Source organism: Tupaia chinensis, unplaced genomic scaffold (assembly GCF_000334495.1).
Source record: "Tupaia chinensis unplaced genomic scaffold, TupChi_1.0 Scaffold000674_2, whole genome shotgun sequence".
Lineage (NCBI taxonomy): Eukaryota > Metazoa > Chordata > Mammalia > Scandentia > Tupaiidae > Tupaia > Tupaia belangeri.
The window spans coordinates 546,716-572,191 of record NW_006160198.1 but is presented as its reverse complement, the minus strand read 5'-3'; the positions used below and the strand labels follow the sequence as shown (position 1 = coordinate 572,191).

At 36.8% G+C, this 25,476-nt stretch overlaps 1 protein-coding gene across 1 annotated transcript in view; it reads right to left on the bottom strand.

Annotated features, from left to right (window-relative positions):
* Window positions 1–287: 287 nt before the first annotated feature.
* The window catches only part of KCNH7 (potassium voltage-gated channel subfamily H member 7), a 213,049-nt gene continuing 187,860 nt past the window's right edge, over window positions 288–25,476 (bottom strand). Inside the window, exons 12-15 of the mRNA XM_027776500.1 lie at window positions 17,638–17,898; window positions 11,767–11,935; window positions 5,455–5,647; window positions 288–780 (exon numbers count right to left, since the gene is read on the bottom strand). Coding sequence (XP_027632301.1) covers window positions 514–780; window positions 5,455–5,647; window positions 11,767–11,935; window positions 17,638–17,898 — 890 coding nt within the window. The 3' untranslated portion in view covers window positions 288–513. The remainder of the gene's footprint in view (window positions 781–5,454; window positions 5,648–11,766; window positions 11,936–17,637; window positions 17,899–25,476) is intronic.

Sequence of the window (25,476 nt, the reverse complement as noted above, 5' to 3'; positions counted from 1 at the left end):
CCTAGTGTATAGGAATGAGTGTAATTAATTAGAAATATCTTGATACTGAGGATATCTGCTCTCAAAAGTGACTAAGTCCCCTCGCCTCCTGAACTTCCATGAGTTGAGGATCATCTGAGTTGCATTCCATGAACAGTTTTACCCCTTGGTTTCTTATTTGCTTGGAAGGCATTTTCATAACAAAGTACTGATTTAGTAAAAGCAGTAAATAGGAGTCTCCATGCAAGAGAAATTGGAGTTTCCTAACATGCACATGATTTAAAAATAAAAATAAAAAATAAGGTGCCTTGAGATGCTGGCAGTTTAACATTTGGAAACAAAAGTTCTTATGTATATTTACATCCTAAGTGCTCCGTTTTACCTTACAAGCGTCAATTTAGGAAAATATACAGTACTATTGCATATAATGGTACCTTGTGAGCCCCTGAGTCAAGTAGAGAGGATATAAATACAAAAAGGAAAACAGCCATTAAAAGCACTTACATCGTATGTGAAGTAAATAGTACAAAATGATTATTTCCCAGGAAGCCCAGGATCAGAGACATGCCTATGAAGACCCAGCATTCCTACAGTGCTTAGTGACGAATCAGGCAAAGAAGGGTGTCTAATTGGATGAAGGTCAGTTTTTCTTTGCCGCACGTGAGGCTCTACAGAGAGATCACTCTCTTGTTTTAAAAGTGAAGTCAAGTTGTCTTCCGAAGCTGTGTTCAGATGTGCCCCACTTGAAGGAGATTCTTTGGATTTAAGTTTAGATTTTTCAAGGTCTAGAAATTCAGGACACTAGTAAAAAGGAAAAGAAAACAACTTTTCAAAAGTCACATTGCTAGTCACCTAAAATTACACTCATAAAATCTAAATTTCTTTTCTTTCTCCATTAATCTATATTCGATTAGTGATATTAACCAGCATTTCCCTCCCAAAGTGACTTAAGACACTGGAGACCAATTATCATTTTAGATCATCTTAAGCTACCATTTGAAGACATTCACCTGAAAATATGCTGTTATTATATATTGATTATTTCAAGGTAATGGTACTTGAGAAACTGTAGCTATAGGAGGTGCTGCCTAACCTGCCATTTTCAACATGTAGGACGTCATAAAATTTTCTTAGAGAAAGATACCTTCACCATTCTAGGATGCAAAAATAACTCCCTCTGTCACCAAGACTGGAACTTTTTGCTGCAAGGGACCCATACAAATAAACTTTATTTAAGAACCCTTAGATTTCATTATCTCCTAATGACTTCCCTTGGAATTTACTGCACCTAGCTTACTTCCTGTTGTCCTGACACTTATCATATTTGCCATTTATTCTCTGAAAAGTATAAATGCCTCCTGCTTTGATCATTTCTTCAACTCTTCACTGTCTTGCAAGGGTTTCCTGTACTTGTAAAAATCAATGAAATTTGTACGTTTTCTCCTGTTAACGTAAGTTTGGTTTGGCATCCTCTGTCTTGTGTCAACTTGGTTCCTAGACCCTGTTGGAGATCTCAAGAACTGACATGGGGCCTGGCTTGGGGATGTATTGGTCAGACGTTCAGGCAATCCTGGATTCACATGGAGTATCACGGGTGTAGTTTCCCAGTTAACCTGAACATGACAGGAGACATGCATGATGGGTCCTTGCTGACTGGGAAGTCTGGGGTAGGAGTGTGATGGCTTAAGACACTACCATGGGTGCTTGTCTTATACTTCTTTCTTTCTCACTCTCATGAGAGAAATAAGATTTAAAAAGTACTAAGATGGGGAGAGGTAATTTTGAACTTTTTCTATAAATTTTGGTGCCTAATGTGGGGCCATTTCTCACTGACTGGAAAACTGTTTGCTATCGTGTGTGAAGCTGGGATCCTGGATCTCTGACAAAAGGCTGGCAGAGGTGGGTGCTCACCACATCACTAGCCTAGATCTCTGTCTGTACGGACAGGTTGAGGTGAGAGAGAATAGATTCTTTTTGTTTTTTCTCTTTTCGTCTCTCATTATATATTAATTTAGATTGGCAGGACAAAATCACTCGTGTAAATGGTCGAGTCATCGGAGAAGTCATGACATTTTTCTATGCAAAAATGCATCATGACTTTTTTAATATAAAATTTATTAAATTTTATCATTAATTGCATTTTTTTTAAACAAGGATTTGGGGGGAATGAGAAAGCAAGCAGGTAGGTCTGGGATTCAAACTATGGTCAGTCATGTGGTAATCCAACACCTTAACCACCATGCCACTTGCCTGTGTGATGATTTTCTGAGGACCCAATAGTTTGGGGGATAAAGTGATTTTGTGTGTATGCGTGTATGTATGTGTGTGTGTGAATCTTTTAATTTTCCGTTTGATTTTTTTACCTCCCGTCATGATTTTTTCCCCTTTGTCTTTTGTATCATTTGGCGTGAAGAGGAAATCTGTAGGGCAGAACACAGGGATGGGTCTTTATAAGCCTGTTTTAGCTGGCCTCACAGACTGGGGCGTTCCTGGTTTTCAACAGACCAATGTCTGTTTTACGCAATTTTACTGTGGATCCCCAAGACGAAAACTAGCTAAGGTTCTCCTTTTCTCTTGTTTTATGTCCTGAGAGCTTGGCTTTGACCAGGGAGAATGCCCTCTTTGATCTTTGCTCTCTGGGTGACAAAGAGTGCCCCCTCCGCATACACAGAGGGGACAGATGACTAGAGCATCCCCTTTTCCTCCTGCAAATAACAGAAAAAGTCTCCACCAGGAGCCAGTATTCAGGGCCTGTTAGGTCAATGTGAGAAACTTTCCCTCATCTGATTAATTGGTCTAAGTGTGAATTATGTATCCTAAAAAAAGAAAAAGCACCCAAAAGCTTTTGTCAACCACTTTATATGAGTTTTGTGGAGGCATATTGCATTATCTCCTGAATCCCCAGAATGCAGAAATCTCATTTCAGCTTTGGTAGGAAAACTCTTTCCAGACATGAAGAGGAAAATCCAAAATAGTGTAGTTGTTGAAATCTATGTTATAATGGAAGTAGCCACCCAATTATTTTGGAAATAGGTTCGAGGAAAGCAAGAGGAAAAAAGAATTGAAGTCTACAACCCTTGCTTTTCAGATTGAGTTCTCACAGAAACAAATATATGACTTTAAAAGTTCAAAGTGATCTTGTTCTTTCATTCAGTCACAGAGAGTTCTTTGTTTGCCTCCAGGTGTTTGCAGATAGTGCAAAAAGTCAGGACATTGGGAGAACAATAGTTCTGCCCTGAACGAGAGACTTAAGAAGTACTATCCCCAGAACCCTGTACCTTCAGGAAGATTTTTTCCCCCTTCTGTGGAACAATACTTCACTGATTGATACAGTCCACCAATCCTTTCATCCTACCATACTCTGGAATCACCAATAAACTTAAAATAGAAGATTAAATACTGGAATTTTATACTGACACTTGCACGACATTCTCATTCTCTACTGTCCGCTCAGAGGAATTACCTCTGCCACCCCTGATTCTGTCCAAGCCATTCCTTTTGACCAGGAGATCATGTGTACATCGAGGCTTTTAGAAGAAATCACACACTGTCAACTCACTGGGAAGGCTATTGTGAAGTATTGCTAACCACCTACGCTGCCCTCAAAATAAAAGAAAAAAGCTTTTGGGTGCAGACAAGTCATGCACAGCTGGATCCTGACCAGCACTTCCCAGACTACTGGAAACCATCCCCACAGGTGACCTTAGTAATAATGAACTCTTGTTTAATTACTACGGAAAGTTTCCAAATTGCCCTTTCCATCTTACAAGTTCCTGAAGGCTGAGTGAAAGTATTTCAGCACTGAAAAGAACTTAGAATTACAAATGAGTTTTCTATGACATAACATCTAGTATGTTTGCATGAAAAAGAAGCCCAAGTTTGCAATTTGCCTGGCATTTAAGGAGGAGTACCTGGTGAAGAAAGGAGATAAAGTCAGCTTCTGGTGTCAGATAGTATCACCTAAACCCACTCAACACAAAGAAGGACGTATTGTTCATGGTTTTATATATTTCCCAGCAATTAAAAACCAATTAAACAATTCATTTCTACTTTGGTATTTTACAAAGATCTCATTATTTTCTTTGTAGCACCTCACTTTCTGTTATTGGTTTCATTTCAAATACCTTTCTGTGCTAACTTCCCAAACATTGAATAAGATTGCAAAATTGTTCTATAAATCTTTCAAAGATCTTGTTCTTAGGGAGCCAACTCCATGGCCTAGTGGTTAAGGAAGCCAGATCTGACACGGCTGTCTGTGCTGTTCAAATCCTGGTTCCAGAGGTATGTGTGCCTCCGGGAAATTTTACATGTGTGTAAAATCCCAACATGATGGAGAAACGAAGAAGGGATTATGGCTTAACCACATTCCATTGAGGGGTTCTCTTTTTTCTCTCCCTCTCTCTCTTTCCGGTAATTAAAAAAAAAAAAATCATTATTCTTATGGTTCAATTTGGATATAATATTTAAGTAATTAACAATAATTTCCAAGACAGAATTGCAAGGGAGTTACGTTTCTCAAATTAACATCATTCTTAGTCCTCTTGTAGTGCTTCAGAGGCAGGATAAAAGATATTTTTGTTCCTCCTCTTACCATGTTGTTCATCTAGGAGAAAAAAATTCAGAGTTCTCTGATGATGGGTGGGGTTCAGAGATGATTACTAGTCTGTGGAGGAAGGAGAGCATGGTGTGACCAAAGCCTGTGGAGGGTTCTCTCCTCTCTTTCTCTCATGTGCACACATGCTCTATCATGAAAAAAGGTAAAAGTTAAGAAAAGATTGCTAGTCAGATTGCAGCTGATTCTCAAGTCTAATCTAGCCAGTTGCTATTTCTCTTTTTCATTCTTGAGACCCCATATAGCCTCTTGTCACTGAAGCAAATGACAGATTTTTCTCTGAAGTGCTTATTGGCCAAGGTTATTTCTTGGCTTTTGAAGCTCTACCACACATACATTTAAGTAGGTCAATTTAAGCTTTTCCTTAAAAGAGAAAGTTTTTGAAGTCATTATTCTGGGCTTATTTTTTCTCAAATTTTAAGTGAGCATAAGAATCAGTACAGAAGTTATTTCTTTATTTATTTTTGAAGAGAGATTTTTGCTATAGATTGTGTGCACTCGCCAGAGAGAAAGAGAGACAGAAAGTGAGAAATAACCCCTTGGGGGATGGCCACACCACATTTCCTTCTTCTTTATTCTCCTCTTGGCATTTTGGGCAAACACACATGCCCGACATGAGTTTTAAGTAGTTGGGTCTGGACTCGAACCCCAGTCAACTACGTGGGAGTCTAGCAAGGTAACCGTTACATCTGCTGGTTCCTGGAAGTTTTTAAAATGGAGATTGTTGGGTCAATTTTCAGAAATTCTAATTGTGTAGAAACAGATGTGGCTGAAAATCTGGAATTTCCACAGCACCTCCACTGATTCTGATTCGGGTGATCTCTGCTTTGAGAGAACGCTTGCTGTGTAATATCTGCACTCACTTGTGAGGAAGGTCCGAAACTCTGGTCTGTCTTAAAGGACGCTGCAGGACGACTGGTCCTCATCAGGGGCATGACGGGTCTCTGATATTCTGCTCCTGCAGTTACCATACTGTAGGCTGGGGGGACCACTGTAGTCTGTTTCTGCAGCAACTGTAGGATGGTCTGGATATCAGCTGTCATTTGGGATTCGAGTCTGCAGGACACATAGAAATAGGAAAAGACAGCCTTAAAATAGTCCAGCATTGCAAAAGCATTTGAACAACAACAACACAAAAAATCAGCACTATCAACCAATAGAATTATGGTCCTGCTTTAAACAAGAAGGACAGGAGAGGGAGCAGGGATTCTTTCCTGACCAATGCATCTCAGTTTCTATGTTTCACTAATGATTCTGATAAAGATCTGAGCTTTCCTGCTCATTTTTAAGGATTTTTAACAGAAAAACGGACAAATTAAATAGAATATATATATGTGTGTGTGTGAGTGTGTGTGTGTGTGTGTATAACAGAATATATTTTTAAATGTAGCCATCTTTGCTTTTTAATTGGATTTTACTCAGTTTCTAGTGGATGTTTTGTATACTATTAAAACATAGATTTGGTAGATCTCTTTCACAGTTGAAGCATCCCAAGATATTTCTTTTCTTTCTTTCCTTTTTTCTTTCTTTCTCTCTCTCTTTTATAAGGTCTATGCACCTATTTATTTCAAGAGAGGCGCTCCCAGTGAAGTTCTATCCTCCTGAGTGGGTGCTCCTGGCAGGATCTGGTCACCCTGGGGTCCAAACTCAGGGCACCTGTGTGGCTCCAGCATCATGCAGTAGAGCCCCAGTGCCTGCACTGCTGCAGTTGGGCCTCTGGCCAATTTCTAATGTGTTTCAAATTTATATTACAATTATTTTATCTCACTTCTTTACCACTTATCTTGTAGAATATTATGTATTAATTATTTTATTTTTAAAAAAATGTCAAATGGTGTTAAATGCTTAATCACTTTCCTGTCTACAATATAGAGATTTCGGTATTTAAATAATAGAGCAAACTTGAAAGTTCATTTACTTCTATGATGTTTTTAGCTTGCAAAATATTTTTTTTAGTTATTGTATTTAACTTTGTATTTAATTATTTAAATTCAACCAGAGAGGGGGAGAGATAGAAAGAGAGAGAGAGAGAGAGAGAGAGAGAAAGTGAGAAAGCAAGCCACCAAGTCCAGGACCCAATCTGTGGTTGGCCATTTGGGAGTCCAACACCCTTAACCACCACACCACCTGCTGGCCTCTCTTGGAAAATAACAATCTGACCATTGTTTTCCCCAAAGGTCACTAGTCAACTGTCCATTTCATTCTCATTTTATTTTACTTTTTTACATGGGGTCTTGCTATGTTGAGACACTATTGCCTTAGCTTCCTGAATCACTATTGCCTGCCTCATTCAGACAGAGTCTCATGGTTTCCCAGGCAAACTTCTAGCTAGTGATCCTCCTGCTTCAGCCTCTGCAAGTTACTGGATTTGAGGTGCATGCCCTGGCTTTATGATGGAGTATGAATCATACTCACGTCTCCCACAGGTCTCAGACTATGAGGTCTAGTCTTTAAGTAGCATGTAGCACTGTGGCTGGGCCTTATTCTAATGTTGAACTAAAATTCAAGGGACAATAGCAAAATACCATTGGCCTGTTTGCCTTCTTTGCATATATTAACAGCATTAAATCTGAGGGAATTTTGTGGGCAAAAGAAAAGAAAATTTGGGCCATTGGACTCCTTAGAAAATTCTTCCAACTCTTCACTTATTTGTGCTTACTGTCTTGTCTCTGAATGAAAAAAAAGGTAAATCTTACCCAAAATGTTAAGACTATAGAACTAATTTTGCTCAATTAGTGCTATATTTGGAAAACTCAAAGTAGAGAGAACTGAGCCTTTGATTTGAAAGTGAAAAGAATAAACCTGGAAACCATGAGAAAAAGAAATCTTTTTAGTTTGTACTGTTAATTAACACTCCAAATCTTTCTTCTGAGAATCACAATAACAAGTTATTCTTACAGTTTTTCTATAGTTGGTAAACATATACATATAGCTTAGTGTCATTTAAGCTGTAAATTATGTAAGATCGTGCCTTGGAAATATCAACACCACATTCTGAAAAGGGAAAATGGAGTTGTCAACCTCTTTATTTATCTACTTATTACCTGAAAGTCTGATCTGAGTTTTTATGGTACCAGCTATGTAGACTCATTATTTTACTGCTATACATCACTTTTCTCTTTCACTCATTGAGGCCCAGGTAAAATTTATCTGTACTCACAAATTTTCCCTCATTTAACCTATTCAGAATAATTTTCTGTTTTATCTGAACTTCCAAAAATATTTTACATTCAAACTTCATCATCAATATTTCTGTAAAAATTATTCTCATTATTAATAACATATAATGGCAAATGGCTTACATAATACTTATTATACTGAAAATAAAAGGACTTTGGAGAGTTGAGTGTAAGAATTGTAATAAAATCCCAATAATTAATGAGAGGGATTTAAGATCCATTAGAGAGTCCAAAATTACAATGATGTTTTTGAGCCCTATTGAACCTTTGTCCAACAGCAGTGATCTCTGGAAAACGGGATCTCATATCGTGGATTCTATCTATGTGAAGAGCATCTATGAGAACAAAATCTATTGGAAGAGAAGGCTTCAGAATTTATATTCTCAGTAATTGTAGCAGACTGCCTTGAGTGGGAGTCATACAGGAACATCATATGCAGGCAAAATGGTTTGAGCAGGGTGAGAACTGGGCGTGTTAGTGTCAACATGACTTGGACAAGAAATAAAAGTGGCTTAGCTGTTTTTTCCAGATAATCTTTGCCTAAGAAAAAAAAGACTTAGTCAATAAACAACTTCACTACTTAAGGAAATTTCTACAAGTCAACTCTGGAAATAATAGTCTTTTCAATTGAACAATAACTTGTTTAATTAGATAAATTGTCTTTATTGAGGCTTGCTTAAAGATCCTGACTTCACTGTGTCCAATAGTCCATGAAACATTTATATCATGAACTATACACTGTTCCAACCAGCTCCCCACTATGAAAGGTCTAGACTCCAAAGTTCTGCAAATATCTTACTTTTACCTCTTCTGAGACACCACAGCATGGCATATCTGTCCCTGCAGTGACTCTCAACACTTAGTTTTATCAACTAGTAATATCTTGTGTAACTCAACAAAGGGGGATTTTTGTGGTGTTTCTTTATTTACTTTGCATACGGTTGTATTTTCATGTTTTATTATTATGGTCTACTGGCCTTATTAAAAAAAAAAATCCAACTTGGCTTTTAAAAAGGAAAATAGCAAATTCTTTTATTTAAAAAAATAAACTTCCAGAGGGCACATGTGCTCAAGAGAGAGGAGAGAGAGCGAGCGATGCTCTCCAGAGAGAGAGAGAGAGAGAGAGAGAGAGAATGAAAGCAACCCTCAGTGGGGTTATTCCCAATCCCTTCCCCTCGATATCGTCATCCTGTCAGGATTTGGGGTATGGAAATGTACACAACTAGCATGTTTTTCAAGTTGCCAAGGTTGGAAATCAAACTGTGGCTAGCCATGTGGGGTCCAGCTCCTTTAATCACTAAGTTATGGGGTTGGATCCAGAAAATAACCCAATCTTTTTTTCTTTTCTTTTCTTAGATTCTTGCTAAGGGGTGACTGTGCTCACCAGAGAGACAGAGACAGAGACTGAAAGCACGAAATCATCACCCAGGGCGTATGGCTATGCCACAGTCCCTTCTTCTCCATTCTCCTCTAAGGATTTTGGGCACACATGCACAAGCACCCAACATGAGATTTAACCTACTGGGTCTGGGACTCAAATCATAGTTGATTACGTGGGAGTCCAGTGATGTAATCATTATGCTATCTGCTAGTCTCATTAAACTTATCTTTTATGTTTTTTTAAAAAGAATTATTTAATTTAATTTTATTTATTTACATATTTTAATTTGACCAAAGAGGGCCAGGGTGTGTATGGGAGAGAAGGAAAGTGAGAAAGCAAGTCACCAGGTCTGTGGCTTGAACCATGGTCGGCCATCTGAGAGTCCAGTATCTTTAACTACCACACCACCTGCTGGTCCCCTGACAGCTTAATCTTAGAGGATTTTTTTTTTTTTGTTAAAGCTTATAGTTGTGTAAAAACCAGCATTTTCATTCACTCATTCAAAGGGTCATAAGGCATAGTATCAGATAGGGAGGTGAGAGGAGAATATGATGATAAATAAACATCGATTCTGATCTCAAATTGCTGACAGGAATTGACCATTAAGGAAGGAAAAATGAAGGAAGTGCATAAATAATTGTAACACTATAATCAAGGACTTAATGCCATATTACAGTCATACAGATAAGTTGCTATGGGTGTTCTGCAATGGAAAGAGTCATTGCTAACAGTTTTTACATTTTCTAGGACCTCCCTGCTCATAGTATAGTCTTTAAACCATTAGCATTGGGCATTGCCACGAGCTCATTACAATGTGGGATCTCTGGGCCAGCCCTGTGGTCTAATGGTTAAGGGAGTCAAATTCCACATGGCTGATGCTTGGTTCAAATTCCAGACCTGGTGGCTTGAAAGACACACTGGGTGTATGCATACATGCCCCAAGTCCCTACAAAATGGAGAAATGGAGGGAAGGAATTGTCATGATTGTGCCACATTTGATGGTGCTTTCTCTCTCTCCCTCTCTCTTTTTATTTCTGCATTCTTTTTTTGAAAATGCATGCACCCTTTGGCAAAATTAAAAGCAAACAAAAAGAATGTGAAACCTCTGCCAACAATGGACCCACTGACATACAATGTGAATTTAAAAAATTTTTACCAGAGGGTGCGTGCACTTGCTGAAAAGAGGCAGGGGTTGGGACCAGGAACAGGATGCAAGAAAATACCCCTCCAATGAGGCATGGTCACACCACAATCCCTTCTCCCTTATCTCTTCCTCTTTTAGGAATTATGGGTACAGATACACACATGTGACTGGAATGTTTTCGAGGCCACTAGATCTGGGACTGGACTATGCGGGATCTAATCGCTTTAACCACCATGACATGGACTGACCCTAGAATCTGATTTTTAAAAACATCCTCAGGTGACTCTAATACACATTTGTTTGATACACACTGCTATAAATTCAGACATTAATTATATACCTAAATACTATTATCTTCAGGCATAACATACAAATATATAACAACATTTCTTATATAAGCCTTTACTGTTATAGATAGCTTAACTGGCCATTAAAGCAGAAAAGAAGCAGCAGCAAGGAACATTTGTGATAGATTTTTTTGTATTTGTTTGATTGCATTGTGTTTTTAGTATGTGTATTTTCATGAGACAAATGGTGTGAGAACTCAGTTTCACCTTTTAACAAAAGCCAAAGCCAAAAAGAATAGACCCAACCCTAGAAAGTGTCCCCAAATTCTCATCTTACAATATAGAAATCTAAATTGTGCTGCCTTCTTCAAACTTGTTTTCCATACTTTTGCCTTGTAAAGTGAAGAAAAGATTGTTGGAGGTATAACGCAATATATATCATTTAAGAGGATTTAAATCCAAAAATGTTAAGCTGATTAGGCAAAAAAAAAAAAAATGCTTATGAAAATATCAGAGTAAGTAGAAAAAATGTAATTAAAGGAAAAGTAGTATTGGTGGTAGGAACTCAAAACATCTTTAGAGGGACCAGCAATTAGCGTAATGGCTATGTCGCTGGACTCCCATGTAGTCGACCGTGGTTAGAATCCAGGATCCAGTGGCTTATACTCTCACTGGGCAAATGTGTGTGCATGCCCAAGATCTCGAGAGGAGAATGGAGGAGAAGGGATTGTGGCGTGGCCACCCCCCCCCGGGGGGTGATTTCACGCTGCCTCTCTGTCTCCCTCTGTCTCTCTGGAAAGTGCACGTGCCCTGTAGCAAAAAACTCTCCAAGAAAAAAAACCCAAAACATTAGAATGACATTAATTCTGGGAACACGTCTAAAGTAATTTAATAGCAATTGGCTATAGAAAAGTTTCATATAATAATATTACAATTTAACAAAATAACAGTAACAATTACTGTTGCTAATGGGTGGTTGCAAATTAAATGAGTCTTAGATGTTAGTTCCCTTATACTTTCATCCCTGGGATATATTGAAAAGAAATGTTTTAAGTAAATCTTTGGTTTATTTTAGTGACAATGATTAGTACCTATGATAACAGGGGGACATGCACACACACACAGACACACACACAAAATATTAAATCTTGGTCCTGAAGAAAGATCTAAAAAGATGCTTATACCTGTTAAGTTGTTCTTGAAGCACATCTAGTCTTTGCTCCACTTCTCCATAGGTGAGGTCACTTTCGGTTTCAGAGATACCCCAGGCAGCAGGCTGAAGTGCTGACGGACTACACTCTTCAGTCTGAGACAGGCCGTTTTCTCGTTCCCAGCTCCGTGTGTCAGAGGTATCTGTGAAAACAGTCAGAGGCATGTTACCTATCTTGGGCGTTCCTTTTGCATCAATAACACATCAATATTCATCAGACAAGCTGTAAAGGATTGTGGAATATAACCCAAGAGACAGAGAACCATAGATGGTCACAGACAAGTCCAGGAGCCAAGACTAAATTGGGGGCAGGGTTGTACCTTCTGCTTGCCTTAGCTCCCATGTCCATTTCCATATATCTAAAATTCATAGAGCAGGTCATTAGTCTTTTTTCTATTTTTATTTTTTATGAGGGAGCAAATGTGTTCACCAGAAAGAGACAGAGACAGAGAATGAGAGGGCAAGGGAGAAAGCATCCTCCCAGTGGAAAATAGTCACACCGGAATCCCTTCTCTTCTATTTATCCATCAGTTAGGATTTGGGACGTGCACAGACACACAGCCCATGTGTATCTCAAGCCTCCAGGGCTAGGTTCAAACTGTGGTCAGCCCCGTGGGATCCAGGTCTGTAAGCACGAGAGGATCGGCCCAATCATGAGTCTTGATTATGATTTTATATTCTTCCAGTTTGTGCTAAGAGACGATATGAGGGCCAAACTACAACTGATCAGACAGCAATGATTTGTACTCAGTTCTGGAAGGAAACAGCATGTTTTGTTTGTATTGCTTTACCTAGGGTTTAATAATTTTAGAGCTCTTTCCTGGAACAGTTTGCATACTTCATAACTCAAAGTGGGTCCAAGGAGAGAATAGTGAAAGGAGTGCTGATCTTCAGGGAGATTCTCTTAGGTCAACCCAACTCAAAGTAGAACCAAATAGTTGTAAATCTTTAGAGATGGCAAGTCATACAGTCTTCTAGTCCTAAGCTGCTCTTTCATTTTAGACTTCTTCGTAGTTTCTTTTGTGGTGTTCTCATAAAACAATCCCACTATTTTGTAATATTCCTTTCTTGTAGGTCTTTTATACTGAATACTTTATATTGTTATACTTTAAAACAAACACCTTTCAAATGTTTTGAGTGTTTTTGTTCCAGACATCCTGCTAAATGTGCAAGATTTAAAGACAAAGGAGAAAAGGCCCTGAACTTGAAGAATTCAGGCTAGCAGTGTTGCAATGATTTTTCTATGGAGATTCATTTTCAGAACTTCTTTTAATTTACTGTTTCTTATACATGAACTCTGTGTATTTTAACTCTGTTAATATCTGGGGGCATATATATTCTACTTTTCCCCTGATTTTTGTCATATACTATTGCTGCTTTTGCTATACAAAATGATTAAAAGGTTGGAAAATAAAACTCATGAAAAAATACTACCAGAGTCTGGAGTTTTATTTCAAAAGATAAAATAGGAGAAACATATTTTTTCCTCACTGGGAAGACTAGTAGGAGGGAAAGACTAAAGCTGGTGTTCATTTTCACATGGAAATAGATGTGAACTACAGAAAGTGATTTTAGTTTGATAAAAAAAAAACCTTTTTTTTTTTCAATTTTGGCAAGTAACTATGATTAAGCACTGAGAAGAGTTATTATGTAAAGTTCTGGAATATACATCCTCAGCTATTTAAAAAAAAAAAAAAACCGGATAGAAAGTAACTGAATAGGGTAGGATTAGCTGATTCTACAAATGGGAACAGGGGGCCCAGCTTCCATGGTGCAGGTGATGGGGAGCTGTCAGGAGAAGCTCCCAACCTTGACATGCCAGGCATGTTCACATCTCCTATAGTCTTGGCTGGCTGAGTGTCCGGAGGAGAGGATCATGGTATGGTGAGACCCTGTCAAGAGTATCTGTCTCTTTGATGAAAAAAAAAAAAAAAAGAGAAAGAAAGAAAGGTACTTTAAAAAAATAAAGAAAAATAGCAGGGAAATTCTCAGTCTCTTCCTTCCCTAAACTTCTCCAAAAGTACAGAGAGCTAAATTGCTTACCCTTTGTGTATTCTTTTTTCTGATTTTCATCTCACTATCTTTTATCATCAAATACACCAAAATTTGTCCAATTAGATGCCTATAATCTTTGCATCAGTCAAGAAAGGCTGAAGCAAATGGGAATTAGCATATCCAAAGACCGTATTAGAAAAATAGAAGGTCAAGTTTTCTTGCTCTGTGGTTATGCTAACAGACTTCACAGGGCTAGCGGCGGATTTCAGAAATGTTCTTTCTTATTATGGGTTCTTTACACTAGGGGATCCTGGTGTTTTGTTTCTTCTTTTTACTTTTACTTTTCTTTCTTTCTTTTTTTTTTTAATAAAAGAGTAGATTGTTTCTTTCAATAGTTCATCAAACTTGACAGAATGTGAATAAATATAGAAAAATCATATTGGAGTTTTAAAAAAAATTATCACAGATTTTCATTGAGAGCTATGATTTACTAATTACAGACATTTAAACCCATTTAAAATGCAAAACAATGATGTAATATCTTAGTAAACTAGGTTTTCAACTTTTGGCTAGCAATACCAACCATTCAGGACAAACATATCATTGTTTTGATGATGTTGATCCGTTTTTGGCTAGTTTACTGCTAGCCAGTTAATGCAGTAGTAATGTTACAATTCTTTAGAGAAGAGCGCAAGAACTCATAGGAATGAAGTTACATATTGTTCTCACCACAAAAGTGCCAAAAAAGCTTACAGAACTTCTGCCTATGCTTCACAGCTCTTTCATTTTCAGAACATATATAATAAATTGATTTTAAAATGACAGCAAATCACATGCAATAAATTATGGAAGATTATATTTTTCTTCAGTGCTTAAGAACAAAATGATTATATTAACAGAAATGAATAAAATGTATACTGGTAGAGTCTTCCTTGATTATAATTTACTCTTTTATTAAAATCTGGAGAGACCTGATTAGTCGTTTTAATAGCAGTGTGAAAAATGAGTTAAAAATGGGAAATCCTGGCTAGTGGTCTTAATCAAATGAACATCCTTGTAGATACTTTCTAAATATAGCTCAGAAAAAAAATCTTCACTTGGTTGCCTTGGAAAATGTTGCTATAGTTGCGAGACACATTCTGGAAGTGAACAGAAAGTAAACTTTCACTTGATTCTGGTTATGCAATTTTCTTATAGTCAACTTTTCACCTCAATCTAAGTAGGATCAGAGTCCATTTAATTTTTTTTTTTTTTTACTTAATTTCTTTCAGTTTTGCCTGAAAGTGCTCTTCTGTTAGATTCAGAATGACAAATGCCAGGAATATGGGTGAATGAGAGTATCTGTTGTTGAAACGAAATTGTGTGTAGATTTAGTAATCCTGTGGCAGCCATAGGTACACCTAACATATTATTTAAGTTCTTGAAAGCTACACAGTACATCACCATAAAAATTATGACAGAATGGAATTTGCAGTGAATGAAGTTTCAGAATTCTCCATTGGTTAATCACATTTATTAACCAAGTTAACCATGTGTCACACTGCTTAAAGCTATATATCAATTATGTTTATTTAGTTAATATATGTATTTGGATATGCATTTTCAAGATAATTATTATTTAAATCATGATTGTGTTGTAAATTTTTGAAAATTAAAAATATGTAGATATTAAAATTATTTGTTAGGATACTATTTTTTATTGTTCATGTGCAACAGCTAATTAAAAATAATTGGAAGAAATGGCAAAGAAAAATGTAAGATGAAGGACATGAGAATTTACTGTTAGTCCTAATAAAGTTAAAAATCTTCAAAATGATATTTGCTATAGCTGAAGAGGAAAACAAACAAACAAAAAAAACATTATTTAAAGAAACCAAGCCCATGTTAGACTGACTGTTAGAGATAGTGGACAGGGATCAGCAAACTCTTCAGAACTTTTAATTTCCATGATACAACCTGCTTCTATTTTTAGCACTTCCCAGAATCCATTTTCATAAATAACTAAAATGAGACATTTGATAATCACATTTAATATTCTATTCTTCCATTGTGATGAATGAGGTACTATTTTCATTCACTTCATCAAGTTTTCAGATTGCCCAGAGAACATTTGCATATATTCTCAGCTTACTTCAACTTGGAGTCAGGGTAAGAGTTGATTTGACATGATTGAAAAAAATAAGACTGGAAAAATGTAAAGCCTAAATATCCTTGATTCAATAAATCTTTTGTTGTTGACTATGATCCTTTCAAATAACAGCGATGGTGATAGGTAATATTTACTTACTCTGTACCACACTTTTGCTATCTTGCCAGGACAAGGGTCTCTTTTCTATCATTTGTTTTGATGTTTTGCTCTGCCTTAATCTTTACATGCTTATATATACAAACACATATTAAGTTACCAAAGGATTGAAAAATAAAAACAGTGAGAAAAAACAAAATAACATTGGGGATTTTATTTCAGAGAAAGAAACTTACATGTTACCTAATTTAATAATCACAGTCAAATATAATATTATTTCAATTTTTTTAAAGGAGATTTTTGATAAAGGGTATGTGTGGTTGCTGGAGAGACAGAGAGACAGAAAGTGAGAAATCACTCCCCAACCCAGAGGGGATGCACATGCTGCAATCTCTTCTCCTCCATTCTCCTCTCAGGATTTTGAGCACGCATGCACATGTGCCCAGTGTGAAGAGCCTGAGAGTCAAACTGCAGTTGAATATGTGGGAGTCCAGCAATGTAATCATTATGCCATCTGCTGTTCCCAAATTCCTATTTATTATTATTTTTTTAATTTGCAGAGGGTGCATGTGCTTGCCAAAGAGACAGAAAGGACCAGTGAGAGAAAGAACCACTTCCCCCCAGTAGAACATGGTCACATAGCACTCTCTTTTCGGTCATTTTCTCCACCCTATCAGGATTTGGGGCATGTGCCCATGAACATGGCATATTCTTAATGTCACAGGGTCAGGACGTGAACTGTAGTTGGCCATGTGGGATTCAGCTCCTCTGACCACTAGGCTATGAGATTGATCCATATTACTCCTGTTTTAAAGGCACATGAATTGAATTTCAGTGGGGTTGGTCAAATCACTTATGCAGTCATAAATGGAGCCAATGACAGAATTGGGTTAGAAACCCAAGCAGTCCGACCTGCAACTGTTACTGGTACCACTTAATATCTAGATCTATCTAATTCCTATTGTGATCAGTTGTTATTCCATGTAATAGTTTTTTGATTTTCCTGAATTATCCATCCTTTAGCATCAAATATTTCCACCAGGCATTGTTACCCATGTCATGTATGCCTTCTACAACAGAATCCATACATTTTTTAATAGGAATGTTAAGCAAATGAGTTGAGTCAAGAATACACTTTTTTTTAGTGCATTTTCCCTCCTTTTCTCATTATTCTCAGTAAAGTAAAATTCTTTTTTTCTTGTATTATAGTGTGATTGCATTGGCCTTTCAGATTATAAAACTATAGGGTTGGAGGTGAGGAATGAGTACAGAAGATGCACATAAAAAACTGTTGATTAGCTCTCTGTGACTACTCACTGATCCTGTCTTCCTTTTAGAATCATACAATAGGCTTTTTCTAATAGGAATTATGTTAAGTGATATTAGCCATAAAACCTCTGATGCCATTATTGTTTAGAAATAATTGCCACTTGCTCCGCAATAATGGAAACACTTTGTAAATGCTCTGAAATCTGAACTATTTGAAGACATTTCATGAAATTGAAAGATTAGATTAATTTGTCAGTAAATTCCTTACGTTGTGAAAAGTCACCATTTTAAGATTAGCACAGCGGAGAGGAAAACTGACTCCTGATTCTTAATTACCTTTGCATGAGTGACTTCTTTTATCTATGTGAATTCTTCCTGAGGTGGGCACTGTTTCTTCAAAATCGAGCCCAGTTGCTTTCCCTATTCCTGAAGAGGAATCTACTATTCCTGCGAAGAGTGGCTTTTGTTCATCATCAATGGAGGAAATGAAAGAGGACGATCTGCTTTTTTTCTCTTCAAAGTGTTTCTTGGAACTCTGATAATGTCTTATGGTATCCGCAGAATCTTCAGGATCATTTGTACTTTCTTTGCCAAAATCTATCAAAGAAAAGTTATTTTATAGCAGATAGTCAAATGTGAAACTCTATACATATTATACTACCTAGCTATATATAAACTACCTTTTTCTTATTGAAAATGTGGCTACTTGGAGAATTTAATTTTTAATTCAAGGATTATTTGATTACCTTAGTGAAATAAATTATTCATTTAAGTATTAAAAGAATATTCGAGAGAGTAATGATATTTATGTCTCAGGAATAAAATCTTTAGAATAACTTACACATTTATTTATTCATTGACTATCTTGAATTTTATTTATATTGACTCTTATTTATACAGTGACTTTGTCATTTATATTTTTAGAATCTGGTGCTCTATCTCTTTATGGAGATAACAAAAGATGATAGAAAATGTGTCCCAATTCTAAAATATCACCACTAGGTAGCTAGTTATTTCCGTTTAACCTCTACACACCGTCATCTATTGTAGTCATTCATACATTGCCAGGTTGGAATTGGAAGCATCCTTATAGTAAAGGCAGTCAGGCTGAATTACAACCTTAGTTCAATGCATGTAATGGCCTTGACAATCCAGGCAGTTTGGTTGTACAGCATATTGCAAAGAATATATAGCTTAAGTACAGTAATTAAGATAGGTTTTGCCTAATTACATTAAAGCCAGTAATGCATACTGGCTGTTTCATACTGAAATGTCAGGATAATTTCAGCCTTGAAGGTTGTGTTAGAACATATTTCAGCAGAAAAAAACCTCAGAAACACATCCCAGAACTTGTTTCTATTAGTGTCCTGGGGAGACAGTATAATTCTCCATCTGGTTCTTGCTAATAACTAACCAACAGAACTCCAGAAGGTATATCATTTTCTAGAGAAATGGTGAAGACAATGTCCCCATCTACTCTATGCCTGGGTGTGCTTACTTTGTTATTTATAGAAGGCCAAATGAACTGATTTAAGGCCACTCTGGAGAAACTTCCAACTGTTTTTTAAATTCCCATATGGCATAGAAATCAAACAAAGATTTTTCCCCTTTTTTTAAAAAAATCATAATTTAAAATATGAGAAGCCAGAAAGCAGCACAAGGTAAAAATGAATACAGCTGAGTATCAACTCCATGTGAAATTGTTATTGAAGAGTTTATGTTCTGTTAATGTTAAGTCTAGGAAAGGTGAATGTTTAATTTATTGTTTCTGCTTTTAAACTTGCTCAGTGATTTTAACATTGCTGGAAGGTCATAGACCTTTTCCATTTCAAGCGTTTCAGACATCATTGATTCACTCAGGGTTACTCGCATGTCCCCCACTCAACCACTATCTATTGTGGTTGGTTGTAAATATTCACATCAGCTCTTCTTACAAAAACCTTTTTGTCTCCAGTGTCATTGGCAGTGCCCTCCTTCACATTATACACTTCATTCTAATCATCTCTCTCTCCAGTTTCTTTCTCTCTGCTCCAAAGCCCTCTGAATATTCACTCAATATTCTCAACTTTGAAAGTATCATTTTATTTCTCAAAAAATAAGTCACCAATTTTATGATAGTACGTTTCAAAGATTGAGAAAAACTTCACTTTCCTAAATGATTTTCCTCTCTGCTTTGTGAATCACATTGGTTTGCTATTCTTTATAAACATTTTTGTAGTCCCTGATTTGAGCACCAGTTTGTATTTGAATCAAATCAGGACTCTCACCTTCCTGATAATACTTTTCTTTTACACATTTTTGTGCAGTCTTTTCCAGCAGAATCAAATGTAAGCTGAATTAACCACTAATTAATAGGTTTCTAAATATGGATTATGCTGATACAGTTATCTGTAGTAAATGTGCAGCAAAAATGAATACACTATTTTGTCTTTTTGGCTTGAGAGGTTTGAATGCTTCTTTGTAGAATTTCTAAATCCTTACCCACGATAAAATGTTCTGTCCCACCTACTTTGTGGGTCCCAGTCTTAGTTTACTAATGGTTTGATTTTGGATGCTTATGGACAAATTCATTAGTTACCGTATAAATTATAACTTGCTGATTTTTTTAAAGAAATTTTTGCTATATGGCATATGCACTCACTGGAGAGACAAAGAAAGGCTGAGAGACAGAAAGCAAGAAATCACCCCCGCCCCCCTCCCAGAAGGGATGGCCACACCACAATCCCTTCTCCTCCATTCTCCTCTTGGGATTTTTGAGCATGCACACACGTGTCTGGCATGAGTTTGAAGCCTCTGGATTCGGAACTCAAACTATGGTCAGCCATGTGGGAGTCCAGCAATGTAAACATCACACCATTTTCTGGTCCCAACTTGCTGATTTTGATTTAGGACAAATACAAAAAAATGGTGAATGAATTACTATTTAGCTCTGTAATGAAACAGAACAGCTTACTTCACACATATAGGACATAAATCTTTGATCAGCAATCCCAGGTTAAAGAAGAACGATGGAAGAAGAAAAATGTTTGCTTTGATTTTTTTTTTCTCATTGGTAGGGAGAAAATCCCCACATTTATTTTATGTTCACTGTCATTGGCCTGTCACCCAGGCCCTATGAACAATGTCTTAGATGCAGCCTCACTGAAACAACATTTTTCTATTCCATACTAGATAAATTAAAGCTTCATTTTCTGTCATATAAAATGAAAGTTAAAATGACAATCTATTTGTGGCTTAAAAATAGAAACTGCTCCAGCATGGGCTGGTGTTGGCTAATGCAGCACATGAAATTGGGCAGCTGAAATGCATTATAGTCAGCCTCCAGGTACTTCCAGATTTTGATAGCCTGTTCCATTTCTGCCATTTCCCAGTTAAATGAAATTACTTGATAGACATTAAATGGTATTAGGTACTATTTTTTCTCAATGTTATTCATATTCTAAGTAGAACAGTACTCTGAGAGCAGTAATCTGAGAATGTTTTATATTTTTCCCCTTGCATGGGTGATATTGTATAATCACTCCTGTTTCCATCATTTTACAAATCCAAAAAATTCTTGCCCATGTACTTAGCCCTCCTTTGTATTCTGATTCTGATGACTAAACACCTTTTGGAATTTCCTCTTATTACTATAGGCTGCAGATCATCTTTTCCCCTTTTCTCACAGGATACAATTTTTTTTTTCCTTTTTAAAAAAAGTTTATTTGTTTATATTTTCATAAAGAGAGAGTCTCCCTCCACAGGGTCTTCACACAGCAATCCTCTCCCCAGCCCTTGCTGAGACAGCCAAGGCCATGAACTGCATCTGGTGTGCTAAGGCAGACTTGGGACGTGAACCTGGAGCCTTCTCACACAGTCTCCAGCATCACATAATAGTGCCACCACTGTCTCCACAACTGTGGTTGGGTCTCACAGGACACAATTCTAAGCCATTTGTGATTTGTCTTGTGGGTGTTTTCCTGAGTTCAAAACTAATTCAAGAGCATAGGATAAATGTTTCCTCATGGAGTGGCAGGTTCATCCATCTTGGGAAAGATAACATAAAGTCCTTCCATTTCAAAAAAAACTTGCAAACAAACATTTGTGCTCACTCCTCTGTTATGGAGTCTTCTTTTCAAATTATTTACCATTTTCATTTGTCAGACCCTAAAGGGAGACATACCATTCTGTATAAAATGTTCTGTCCCACCTACTTTGTGGGTCCCAGTCTTAGTTTACTAATGGTTTGATTTTGGATGCTTATGGACAAATTCATTAGTTACCGTATAAATTATAACTTGCTGATTTTTTTAAAGAAATTTTTGCTATATGGCATATGCACTCACTGGAGAGACAAAGAAAGGCTGAGAGACAGAAAGCAAGAAATCACCCCCGCCCCCCTCCCAGAAGGGATGGCCACACCACAATCCCTTCTCCTCCATTCTCCTCTTGGGATTTTTGAGCATGCACACACGTGTCTGGCATGAGTTTGAAGCCTCTGGATTCGGAACTCAAACTATGGTCAGCCATGTGGGAGTCCAGCAATGTAAACATCACACCATTTTCTGGTCCCAACTTGCTGATTTTGATTTAGGACAAATACAAAAAAATGGTGAATGAATTACTATTTAGCTCTGTAATGAAACAGAACAGCTTACTTCACACATATAGGACATAAATCTTTGATCAGCAATCCCAGGTTAAAGAAGAACGATGGAAGAAGAAAAATGTTTGCTTTGATTTTTTTTTTCTCATTGGTAGGGAGAAAATCCCCACATTTATTTTATGTTCACTGTCATTGGCCTGTCACCCAGGCCCTATGAACAATGTCTTAGATGCAGCCTCACTGAAACAACATTTTTCTATTCCATACTAGATAAATTAAAGCTTCATTTTCTGTCATATAAAATGAAAGTTAAAATGACAATCTATTTGTGGCTTAAAAATAGAAACTGCTCCAGCATGGGCTGGTGTTGGCTAATGCAGCACATGAAATTGGGCAGCTGAAATGCATTATAGTCAGCCTCCAGGTACTTCCAGATTTTGATAGCCTGTTCCATTTCTGCCATTTCCCAGTTAAATGAAATTACTTGATAGACATTAAATGGTATTAGGTACTATTTTTTCTCAATGTTATTCATATTCTAAGTAGAACAGTACTCTGAGAGCAGTAATCTGAGAATGTTTTATATTTTTCCCCTTGCATGGGTGATATTGTATAATCACTCCTGTTTCCATCATTTTACAAATCCAAAAAATTCTTGCCCATGTACTTAGCCCTCCTTTGTATTCTGATTCTGATGACTAAACACCTTTTGGAATTTCCTCTTATTACTATAGGCTGCAGATCATCTTTTCCCCTTTTCTCACAGGATACAATTTTTTTTTTCCTTTTTAAAAAAAGTTTATTTGTTTATATTTTCATAAAGAGAGAGTCTCCCTCCACAGGGTCTTCACACAGCAATCCTCTCCCCAGCCCTTGCTGAGACAGCCAAGGCCATGAACTGCATCTGGTGTGCTAAGGCAGACTTGGGACGTGAACCTGGAGCCTTCTCACACAGTCTCCAGCATCACATAATAGTGCCACCACTGTCTCCACAACTGTGGTTGGGTCTCACAGGACACAATTCTAAGCCATTTGTGATTTGTCTTGTGGGTGTTTTCCTGAGTTCAAAACTAATTCAAGAGCATAGGATAAATGTTTCCTCATGGAGTGGCAGGTTCATCCATCTTGGGAAAGATAACATAAAGTCCTTCCATTTCAAAAAAAACTTGCAAACAAACATTTGTGCTCACTCCTCTGTTATGGAGTCTTCTTTTCAAATTATTTACCATTTTCATTTGTCAGACCCTAAAGGGAGACATACCATTCTGTCAAAAGAGACATTTAACATGTTCTTTCAAAATCTGAATTTTAGATTTTTCCAGTTGTAATAGTTTCAGGAAAAGCTGAATAATTTCTTACCAGATGCTTTTAAAAAGTCATTAAAAATTAGTTTAAAATAAATCTGTTTCTTTCAGATTATGTATTATAGGCCCTATATAGCTTTAAAGGATCATAAAAGGGGGCTAAGTAATCATCTCTGTACAAATTCAAGATGAAATAATGGTAAAAATTATAAAAAGACAAATGCATTCAGATACATTTCAGTTAAAGGGCACAGAGTTTCATGTATACAGAACGAATAAGTTTTAGAAGATCTAATGTAGAGCATGGTGACTAATAGTGAACACTGTATCCTTCAAAAGTATTAAGAGAGTAGATCCAAAATTGCTAAGAGAGTAGATCTTAAATGTTCACTTAACATCCCCACAAAATGAGATAGTGATGGGCAGGATGAGTATGTTGGTGTGGTAATCATTCCATCATCATTCCACAATGCATATATGCATTATTATTTTTTTTATTCTTTTTTTTTTTTTTTTTTTTTTGCTATAGGGTGTGTGTGCTCACCAGAAAGACAGAGACAGAGAGACAAAAAGCGAGAAATCAGCCCACAGGGGGGATGATCATGCTGCAATCCCTTCTCCTCTGTTCTCTCTTGGGATGTTGGGAACACATGCACATGTGCCTGTCATGAGTTTAAGCCACTGAGTCCGGGACTTGAACCATGTTTGACTACATGGGAGTCCAGTGACACAGCCATTATAACAACTGCTGGTCCACAATGTATACATGTATTAAATGATCACTTTATGCACCATAATTATATGTATGACATCTTTTTAAATTTTTCGTTAGAGGATATACACTTGCTGGAAAGATACAGAGAGAGAGAGCGAGAGAGAGAGAGAGAGGGAGAAAGAGAGAGAGAATGAGAAAGCACCCTGAGAGGTAATCCCTTCTCTTCTATTCTCCCTCTCAGGATTTTGGGCATACACACATGCCCAGTATGTTTTTCAAAATGTCAAGTCCAGGACTCAAGCTGCGCAGTTGGCCATGTGGGATCAATCCATCTTAACCACCACACCACTGTTTGGTCCAATACAACTTTTTATTTGTCAGTTATATCTCAATAATACTGGAAAAAAGGATACCTTTACATATCACTAAAATAGATAACAAAAAATCTCATCAACAGTCGTTATTGGGGAAGCTATCCCAAAGAGACACCGTGATATAATGCCAGCATATATAAAGTAGTAATTTAATAAAATTTGAATTAGACAATCCTTATTTTATAAAAATAGGTTTATCACTATATATATTACCCCTCTAATAACTTTCATAGAACTTCTTTTGTTTTGAAGAAACAATCAGAAAACTGATTGGCTTTTGGATTGCAATATGAAATCAGTAAACCAGTATCACCAAAAAATCATGTTTATTGTTATTTTTTTAAATGAAAAATATAATGAGTTCAAGACATTTCACTCTATTCTCTATTGTCTGGGACATTGGATTTTAGTTTATATATATATATATATATATATACAGAGAGAGAGAGAGAGAGCTAAGTGCTCATTTTAATAAAAATGTCAGTGTTTCTTTTCTACTCAGGATATTCGGATCTCTTATAAAGGGTGTGTTTATCATCTTCTGTATGAAACCATTTAAGCCCAGTGGAAATAGGACACTGAGCAGTGTCCTATTACAACATCACCTGATTTCCGTCCCTTTGTTTGGTAAAGGCACATCTTTAACACTGTTTTAAAATTTCCTCTTATGTTTGTTTTCATTTTGTTCCGCATGTGTGGCAGTTTCTTTGTTCTTTGCACCAATCATCTATTAGCAGTAGTAAGGGAGTCTTAGAGCTCTAAGAGTTATTTTCTAGGTTTTTGAAATAAAAAATTGAAAATATCTCTAACTTAGGAAGGGCAAACTCAGCACTCTTTAACTTCTCAGGCCAATGCCTGCTTTGCTAAGAACACCTACTTTTTTTACTGACGCGATACATTTTCCAACTGTCAATTTAGTTGAGTCTACTTGTTCTGAAATTTTATGTGGAAATGACACAGGAAAATGTGTAGAGGAAGGATGGTTGGAAAAGGGGGTTCAGATACTTCTGCAGAGGTCTGAAATCCATGGCAAAGAAATCCACACAAAACCTCTTCTTCTGGGAGACTTTCTGCACTTTCTGTCCTATGATGCACATTTCATAATGAGATGACCTTCATGATGACCTCAAGGTAATCTCTGCTTCAGTTAAAAAGAAATATACCAGTGGGCTTTCTCTTAAAACTTACAACATCAGC